The sequence below is a fragment of the Mesoplodon mirus genome, assembly GCF_964341445.2.
Source record: "Mesoplodon mirus genome assembly, chromosome: 15".
Lineage (NCBI taxonomy): Eukaryota > Metazoa > Chordata > Mammalia > Artiodactyla > Ziphiidae > Mesoplodon > Mesoplodon mirus.
Genome location: NC_138991.1, coordinates 43,706,265 through 43,715,495, shown reverse-complemented (window position 1 = coordinate 43,715,495; position 9,231 = coordinate 43,706,265). Strand labels below are relative to the sequence as shown.

Sequence of the window (9,231 nt, the reverse complement as noted above, 5' to 3'; positions counted from 1 at the left end):
AACAGGCATGATGTGTTCCATAGCCGTGTGGCTCCAAAACGTGGAGGGGAGACCTCAACACTGACACTGGTGGCCGGAGGGGCTCCTCAGAGGCAAAGGTGGACCTTCTCAGATGCCACAGGCACCTTAAGGTGCTGGAGTTTGGCTGGGAGGCTGGGTCTGGACCCATGAACTCATCTCTGCCAACAGGTTGATGGATAATAGGTTGATATCTGCCTGAATTAAAGCCATTCCACAGGCTTCCCTGGTGGCACAGTGGTTAAGAATCCACCTGCCAATGCAGGGGACATGGGTTCGAGCCCTGGTCCAGGAAGATCCCATATGCCGTTGAACAATAAGCCCGTGCGCTACAACTACTGAGCCTGTGCCCTAGAGCCTGCGTGCCACAACTACTGAAGCCCGTGCGCCTAGAGCCCGTGCTCCACAACAAGAGAAGCCACCGCAATGCGAAGCCTGCACACCACAACGAAGAGTAGCCCCCGCTCTCCACAACTAGAGAAAGCCAGCGCGCAGCAATGAAGACCCAACGCAGCCATAAGTAGATAAATAAATAAATAAATAAATTAATTAATTAAAAAAAAAAAAGCCATTCCAGGGGAATTCCCTGATGGTCCAGTGTTTAAGACTCCACGTTTCCATTGCAGGGGGTGCCGGTTTGATCCCTGGTCTGGGAAGTAAGATCCCACATGCCATGTGGTGCTGCGAAAAAAAAAAAAATTAAAAAAGAAAAATCACTCAAAAAGAAAAAAAAGCCATTCCAATAATATGCCCAAGAAACTAACACACCATTGTAAAGCAATTATACTCCAATAGATGTTAAAAAAAAAAAGGAATAGGAACATTGTAAAACAATTGTACTCCAATAAAGATGATTTTTTTTAAAAAAGGAATAGGAAATAAATAAATAAATAAAATAATATGCCCACATATCTGGCAAAAGGGGGGAGGGGCACTCCTCCCACATCACCCCACAGAGAGCACTGCCCAGCCTGAGAGGAGGGAAGGATCTCTGTCACTTTATTAAAGTTTTTGATTTCTGGTGGTGTCCTTGCTAGCTGAGGGTGGAGAGGTGTGTGATGGTTCCAGAACCCTTTGGAGGCTTCAGGGGTGATGTTGCTCATGACCAGGAATCACCCCAAAACCGAACTGTTGAATGAGTTGTGAAAGAGGAGCTTTGATGCATGTTCTAGAGGAACAGAGCAGGGGGAGGGCACGAGAGGCCAAGAGCGGCACCAGAGTTGGGATCATCCTCCAGATGTCAAGTTGCTAGGCAGAGCTCCCTAGAAAAGAATAAGAGTCTTTTGACTTTAGATTCAAGGTTCATGTCTTTTTATCTTTCCATCCTTCACCTATCCATCCAACCCCTATCCCCCATCCATCTATTTATCCATCCACCATTCCCCACCTATCCATCCATCCATCCACCCACCATTCTCTTTCCATCCATCCATCCATCCACAAATCTACCCATCATTCCCTATTCATAACAGACACCTAATAAACATTTGCTGAGACTTCCCTGGTGGTGCACTGGTTGAGAAACCGCCTGCCAATGCAGGGGACACAGGTTTGAGGCCTGGTCCGGGAAGATCCCACATGCCGCGGAGCAACTAAGCCTGTGCGCCACAACTACTGAGCCTGCACTCTAGAGCCTGCGAGCTGCAACTACTGAGCCCGCGTGCTACAACTACTGAAGCCCGCGCGCCTAGAGCCCGTGCTCCGCAACAAGAGAAGCCACCGTAATGAGAAGTCCACACACCACAATGAAGAGTAGCCCCTTCTCGCCGCAACTGGAGAAAGCCCGCGTGCAGCAACGAACACCCAACACAGCCAAAAATAAATAAATAAATAAATAAAATTTTAAAAGTCATTTAAAAAAAATAAAATAAACATTGCTGTCAGTTCCTTCTCTACCTTCTTCATGAACCCCTCTCTCCTCCTCTGCCAACCCCTTACTTGGAGAGGTTCTCCAAGGCTCCATCCTCAGCGCCCCTTATCTTTCTCACTCTGCACAACGCTCCATCCCCCCACCCCACCCCCCACCAGGGCAACTGCACACCCTTCAACTGCCAGCTTCCTCCTAGATCAGATCTCTATCACCAGCCCAGACCTTGTCACTGAGTTCTGAAGCCATATTTCCAACTGTCTACAGAGCATTTCCACCTGGAATTCCCAGGGGCCCCTCACACATCATCTGTCCAAAGGCAGGAGTGTTCCTGCCATGCCCCAGGAAGAATGAGAAGGCTGGCATGACTGGCAGCAGGGACTGGAACTAGGGGTATCGGAGGGTCTCTGGACACAAGGGTCCTGGCGTGGGGTTCACCGTGTTGGGATATGAGTCCCTTGGTCTTGTGTCTGTTTTTCCTTGATGGGCACAGGATTCATGTGGTAGGCAGCGACAAACAAGGCCTTGTCAGTGAGTTCTGTGCTGATCTGTGTCAGGAATTCCTCAGAATGGGAAACCTTCTGGAAAAGGGAAAGTCAGAGGGGCTCAGCCTGGGAGTTCCTATATGGGAGTCCTGGGTCTGGAGGCTCCCAGGCTGCAGGCTCTGGGTCTAAGGAGTCTGGTATTGGACGGCTGGGTCTTGCAATTTGGCCTGGAAGGTCCTGGAAGTGGAGGGCAGCCTTTGGGGACCTCAGGGGCCTAGTGCTGGGGGCTCTGGGCTCAGGGCTGAGGCTAGAGTTTCCAGGCTGGCGGTCTCAGTGCCCTAAGCCTAGGAGCTCTCCACTTCACCTCACCCCCACCCCAAGAACTCCTCTCCAATGCTCACCGGACCTTCACCCAAGGAGGCTGCAGAGGCTGTAGCTTGGGATTGCCCGCTGCCCCTTTTCTCCACATTCCTGGTAGCAGTGGATGCCATCCCCCTGGGGACAGTGGAAGCTCAGGTTAGGCTGCGAAACCAGCCCACTTCTCCCAAACCCAACACACCACCATTCCCCGCGGCCTTGGAGAACTGTGTCAGTTCTCTCTCTGAAAAAAAGAAAAAAAAAGAAAAGAAAAGAAATCGTTGCCTTAAATCTTTCTGGGGAAGGGAGGAGGTGGGACTCCCACAACACCCGCCTCCCGCCCCCCTCACTTCGCCCAGCAGGGGCCTCTCTTCCCTTCTCCCCACCCAAGACCCTTCCCAAGACAAGGCAGCCCACTTGCCGCCCCCGACCTGGCAAATGGGTCGAAATCTTGGGCTACTCGGCAGGAGGGGAGGCGGGGAGGTCTAAGGAGCCCTTTTATGGGCCGGGGGCCGGGGGATTTGGGAGCTGGGGAGGAAGGTTGGAAAGAGGGGAACCCGGATTGGCGCCGCTACCCGTTGCTATAAAAACCTTGGCGTCTGCGGAGGTTCAGCAGCACCATTGCCAGGAGACTAGGGATTCTAGAACCAAAGCTGGGAGGGCATTTTCCCAGCTTGTCGCATTCGCTCCTCCGGCCTCTCCTCCACCCCCTTTAGGTCCCTCCTTGGGGGCAGTGACCCCCGCGCCAGTGGCCTTGAGAAACTTGGGAAGATCACGTAGGGTGGAGCCTGGCACCTAACCCTCCCACCACTAGGGGCACGCGAGAAGCAACCCCACCCGAGGCCGCCCTGCAACCTCCCTGGCTGTCATCTCTTGGCGTGGAGCCTGCGAGAGAAAATGGGGGCGGAGAAAGGGGGTGGGGAAGAAAAAGTGTGGGCTGTGCCAAATAACCTGGCCTCTCGGGGGTGCAAAGAATCGGGAGGGCGGGATCTTTTTTCCTTATCTTTGTCTTCAGGAGTCATATCCTCCGCAGAAAGGAAAGTAGAGACATTTTACCTAGGCCTCCTTCTCTTCTGACCTCTCCTTTTAAGTTCCTTCCTTTGCTCAGCGTTGGTGGTTCTTTGCCCCCTCTCCTCCCTCTGTACTTTGGTACGAACCGATGGAAAGAGGCGGAAGGAAGAAAAGGAAAAGGAAGAGGGCAGGTCTTAAAGGGGACGCAGCCATTTCTTAAGCCTCTTCTTCCTTTCTCCAATTTTTCAAGGACGAACGCTGAAGAGTAGCTGGAGGAACAGAGGCCGCAGCTGGAGGCACGAGCGCCGGCGGGGCAGGCGGAGGCCAGCGTCTGCCCAGAGGAAGGGCGTGGTGTGCGCGCCCTCTGTGCCCCGCGCACAGCTGTGTCGGCCCATGTTACGGCAGGCAAAGAGCTTTAACATCTGGGACCCGGCTGGGGCAGCGGGGACCTGCGCGCAGTGGGCGCGGCCGATGAGCCGGGCTGGAGGGTGAGCCTTCCGCCGGGGCTGGGAGAGAGCTGGCACCTCCAGATAAGGCCCAGGGCGGCCAAGGGACCTCCGCGATGCCAGGCGAAAATATCTTCCTGTTTGTGCCTAACCTCATCGGTGAGTGCTACCCGCGGCTCCGGGCCGAACGGGAGGGCTAGGGGCCTTGGGCAGGCTCCCTGATCCTGCCCTGTCTCCCCCCGCCGTCTCAATCCCAAGGTTATGCCCGGATTGTCTTCGCCATCATTTCTTTTTACTTCATGCCCTGCTGCCCTCTCACGGCCTCCTCCTTCTACCTGCTCAGCGGACTTCTGGACGCTTTCGATGGACACGCTGCTCGAGTCCTTAATCAAGGTGACAGACACCTTTTCTCAGCCAGCCTTGAGACCCAACAACCCTCAGCCCCCTTTTCCTGCTTCCTCAGGACCTCAGGGTGGGCGGGTACTCGGGAATCAGAAGGCTCTGTCATTCCCATCTCTGTAGAAAGCAGAACAGAATGGCTGATTTTGTAGCAGAAGGGATTTAAGCTCGCTGTGGAGAAGAACTCATGGATAGCGAGGGGTGTGAGATACCAAGACCCGGCATGGCAGTGCAAGTGCTGGAGGCCTCTCTGAATAAAAATCCATTCAACAGGTGTTTTGGGGGCATCTACTGTATGCCAGGCACAAGCCATAAGGATTCCAGAAAGCATGTTTAGAGGGAGGATGGAGAGGGAAGGGAGATGGTTTCTGGAGAGATGATTAATTTTTTAATCTGTTCTTCAGACCCACCTCTAAGACTTCCCTAAGACTTCAGGTCTCCTTGTCTTGAGACCTGGGTCCTTGGTTCTGGGATTGATGAGTTGTAGTGCTTCCTCACTCCCTTCTACACTGTTTTCTCTACACTGCCATGCTTCTTTGTTTTATGGTATGGTGACCCTTGACCTTTGACCTTCGTATTCCAACGATAGCAGTCTGCTTTCCTCCCCAGGCAGTGGATTGTGGGCCTTTTCTCTCTTAGACTCTGCATCAGAGTGATACACTAAATATGGCCTCTGTCACAGATCCGTTGCCCCCTTACAGCCCCCGTCCACCTAATAGTTGCCATTTTTTAGGAACCCGATTTGGGGCCATGCTGGACATGCTGACAGACCGGTGCTCCACAATGTGTCTGTTGGTCAACCTGGCCCTGCTCTACCCTCGCGCCACCCTTCTTTTCCAGCTCAGCATGAGCTTGGATGTTGCCAGCCACTGGCTGCACCTCCACAGGTCAGTGATTCTGGGGGTGTTGACTGGTTGAAGAAGACACTACGGTGGGGAGGGGTGAGACCATATGGGAGGTGTCTTCAGGCTTCTTGGGAGGTCTCCTTTTTAGCTTTGCTTTGTTGAAGGACCCTGGGCAAATCTCTGAATTAGCGACAGTCCTGTTTTACAGTTGGATTAAGTAATCCCTAAAACCCTTCTGAGGATTCCAAAGAGTTAACATCCCTTGGGAAGGGGCATGGGGCTTTTGAATCCTGATTCTTCCCCCAGCTACCCAGCTAGGTAGTGTGACTTCGGGCAAGACAGTGGTCCTCAGCTGTGCCCCAGTCCCTCCTCTGTTCAACAGAGGCAATCCCAGTACCTACTTTGTGTGGGTTGAAATGTGGATTAGGTGGGCATTCGTAGTAGTGAAAGCTCATGGATTCCGCCTACTTTCTCCCCAAGTTCTGTGGTCCGAGGCAGTGAAAGTCACAAGATGATTGACCTGTCTGGAAATCCAGTGCTTCGCATCTACTACACCTCCAGAGTGAGCATTTGCTGCCCCTCCCTATTCACTTAGCTTACGGGCAAGTCCTGGGCTGAGCCCTGGGCCCAGGGTGGGATTGGTGGGAAGGGCTCCTGGGCTGAGCCCTGTGAATTGCTGGAGAAAGCAAGTGGGCCTGAGGCCCAGGTGCACCCAGGGAGAAGGAACTGAGTGGCTTGAGGGGAGAGGGAGGGAGGAAGAAGCCAGAGAGGTGTGCAGAACCAGCTCTCAAAAGGCCTTAGGCCGTGAGAAGGAGTGTAGTCTTTACCCCGGGTGGGCTCGAGGGTGTAACACCTCCAGGTAAGGCCCAGGGCTTCAAGGGGGCAGCCCTGTAAAAATATCTTCCTGTTGGTTTGTAACCTTGTGGTGCGGTGAGTGCTGCCCACAGCTCCGTGCAGAAGGGGAGGGTGAAGGGCCTTGGGTAGGTTCCCTGATCTGCCCTGTTCCCCCTATGCCCACCCACACCCTACCCGTACCGCCCTGCACCCCTCTTTCTGCAGTACAGTTCCTGGCCCCCCGGCCCCTAGTTGGGGGATCGGGGGCACTACCCTACCCTCTTGCTTAAGCAGCCTTTTTGCTGTCTGTGCAGCCCGCTCTGTTTACCCTGTGTGCTGGAAATGAGCTCTTCTACTGCCTCCTCTACCTGTTCAGTTTCTCCGAGGGACCTTTAGGTAGGAGATGAGGGGCTGGGCAGGAGGATGGGAGGGGGTTGGGCCTGCCCGGGGAGTCGAAGGCCCCTCCCTCACCCACATCCTGTTTTCTCTGTATCGCCCTTGCTCCCTTCCCACAGTTGGCTCTGTAGGTCTTTTCCGAATGGGCCTCTGGATCACAGCCCCTATCGCCTTGCTCAAGTCCCTCATCAGTGTCATCCACCTGATCACAGCCGCCCGCAATATGGCTGCCCTGGACGCAGCAGATCGTGCCAAGAAGAAGTGATCCTGGAACCTCCAGCCCCTGGCTGCCCACCTGCCCTGGGAGTCTCACTGTGCCACGCGGCACCCCTGTCCCTCCTAGGAGGTCCCAGGCTCACGTCTTCCCAATGTGTCGTCCAACCTGCTGGGAAGGGGGACCAGCCTCTTTGGTGATGTCATGTTCTCTGTAATCCTGGGGACGAGTCCCACCCCTGTGATCTCCAGGGACCTGGACTTCAAATCAGGAAGGATGCTCAGGAGGCCCCACCCACACGGGCAGTGCTCCCGGGGCCCCAAGAGAGCTGTCTGAGGATCGGGCATAGTCACACCCGCTGGCTCAGCCCTGGGATCTGGCTTGGCTGAGACCTTAGGGACACTTGAGTAAGGGAGGTGGGGTAGGGGCCAGGTTTCCCAAAAGGCAGGGGTTCAGACCTCTGCCCCTGGCTAGATAGAGGAAGCCTGTGGGTACCATGGCCCAGAGAGAAGGTGCTGTCGAGATCCCCATTGCAATCTCTGTCCTGGCTCTGAAAGCCTTGATTATAAAGGCGGGAACATCACTGTTCTGGACTTGGTTTCCTTTGAGATAGTCTTGGACCAGGGCCTGGGTCGAGGGGAGCTTGGGGGAAAATGATGATCCATCTGGATACTTTGCCCGCAGTATTTTACTGGCTGGCTCCTTCCTGTCATTCCTCAGTGACCTCAGAGAGATCCCCTCCCTGCCACCCAAGCGTATTCCATGTCCTCTGCCCACCTGCTTTATTTTCTTTACAACACCGTCACTGGCTATCTACCTTTACTTGTGTACCTGATATTTTCTACCCTCACTAAAATGTAAACTCCACGAGGGCACAGACTCTTGTTCTTTCTCTATCCCTACAAAGAAGCTTAACCTTGACCTGACATATCGTAGCGGCTTAAATACTCACAAATAGATCGGTTGGTTTCTCAGAGTGTGGTCCTTAGACCACCTGTGGGATATTTCTTGAAAATTCAGCTTCTTGGACCCTGTGCCAGACCTTCAGAGTTGGAAATTCTAGGGATGGGCCTAGAAGTCTGAAGTTTTAATAAACTCCAGCTGATTGATTATTCTTCCCAGTTACACTGAGAATCACTGTTCCCTCTTAAACAGTTTTTTGGGTACTTATCATAGGAGACATTGTCCCAGGCATCTGTCCCTGGCAGCTATCCCTGCTATCTGAGCAGAAAGCTGTCTGGCACCAGCTTTCTTTTTAAGACTGCATTGAGCCTACCATATATGCCAGACCCTGTGCTGGGGCTTCTTTGCAGATATTACTTATTTTGTCCTTGTAATCATTTAGCCAAGAGGGCCTCATGTCTGAGAGGGCTGAAATTTATCAGATGTGTATTGAGGGACTTCCCTGGCAGTCCATTGGTTAGGGCTCCACGCTTCTACTGCAGGGGGCACAGGTTTGATCCCTGCTCAGGGAACTAAAATCCCACAAGCTGAGAAAAGATGTGTATTGAGCCTCAACTGCTCTAGGCCCAGGGGATTCAGTGGAAAGGAGGCCACAGTATAGCCAGAAAGGAGATGATGCAGTTAGGGAGGTGCTTGTTGGGGGATAGGGTTAGAATGTGCTGTAGTGCTTTGGGTGTCTTAAGTAGAAATCTGGTAGTAGTAATTGGGGCGGGAAGGGTTAATGCAGAGGAGAGGATTGATTCTCAGCTGAGGGAGCCGGGAGGCCAGAGAGCGCCCTGAGCAGTTGCCAAATGGAAGCGATTGATGTGCTGGAACACCGAGCACTGGGGGTTGGTGGCTGGAGAGCTGAAGAGAGGTGGGGTGGAAGCCTGCGGCAGTCTGAGGAACCCAGGAGGGCTTTTGGACTTCACCCTGAGGGCCACACAGAGGTGCTGAAGGAATCTTTCAAAATAATCGGCAAATTATTCACATGTCAAAATAGTAAATTGCACACATTACAAAAGGATGACGAAGTCTCCTGCCACTTTAAGCTCCCAGTTCTCCCCAGAGGCAACCACTGCTACTCACTGATTCTGTGTCTAAATAAATTCTTCACGTCTACGCGTATTCTGTATTTTAAAATTCATTTTATATATTGGCTGGTCCGCTAATGAAACCCAGCAGGACCCTGTGGGGCTCCCAGGTACAAATCCTTTCTGTGTCTCCTGTTTCTTGTTTGTAGGAAATAGGCTTCATTCAGCCTCCCTGAACTTCCCTGAGTTCCAAAGGGCAGGTTCAAACAGTTGCTAATCAGAGAAGGGAGGGAATGGGGAAACAAGGGAGGAGATGTCAAGAGACAATAGTGCAGCCTTGGGGCAGGGTCCTGGTTCCTCAAGGAATATAGGTAACAATATCT

General features: G+C 53.0%; 1 protein-coding gene and 1 long non-coding RNA gene across 4 annotated transcripts; one reads left to right on the top strand and one right to left on the bottom strand.

Annotated features, from left to right (window-relative positions):
• Positions 1-1,000: 1,000 nt before the first annotated feature.
• On the bottom strand, positions 1,001-3,462 carry LOC309791673. 3 transcript variants are annotated; one of them, XR_014291536.1, is made up of 4 exons: positions 3,319-3,462; positions 2,772-2,971; positions 2,324-2,466; positions 1,001-1,280 (listed from the first exon to the last, which is right to left on the bottom strand). It is a non-coding gene; the product is annotated as an uncharacterized lncRNA (long non-coding RNA). The 3 variants fall into 3 exon arrangements; XR_014291537.1 differs by having other exon boundaries at positions 2,772-2,865; XR_014291538.1 differs by lacking the exon at positions 3,319-3,462 and having other exon boundaries at positions 2,772-3,103.
• Positions 3,463-3,903: 441 nt separating this feature from the next.
• CDIPT (CDP-diacylglycerol--inositol 3-phosphatidyltransferase) lies at positions 3,904-8,942 on the top strand. Its single transcript, XM_082600662.1, has 6 exons — positions 3,904-4,343; positions 4,443-4,577; positions 5,317-5,470; positions 5,909-5,990; positions 6,577-6,658; positions 6,778-8,942. Exons 1-6 carry the CDS (start codon positions 4,301-4,303, stop codon positions 6,921-6,923), a joined length of 642 nt encoding a protein of 213 aa, XP_082456788.1. The 5' UTR covers positions 3,904-4,300; the 3' UTR covers positions 6,924-8,942.
• The last annotated feature ends 289 nt before the right edge of the window (positions 8,943-9,231 follow it).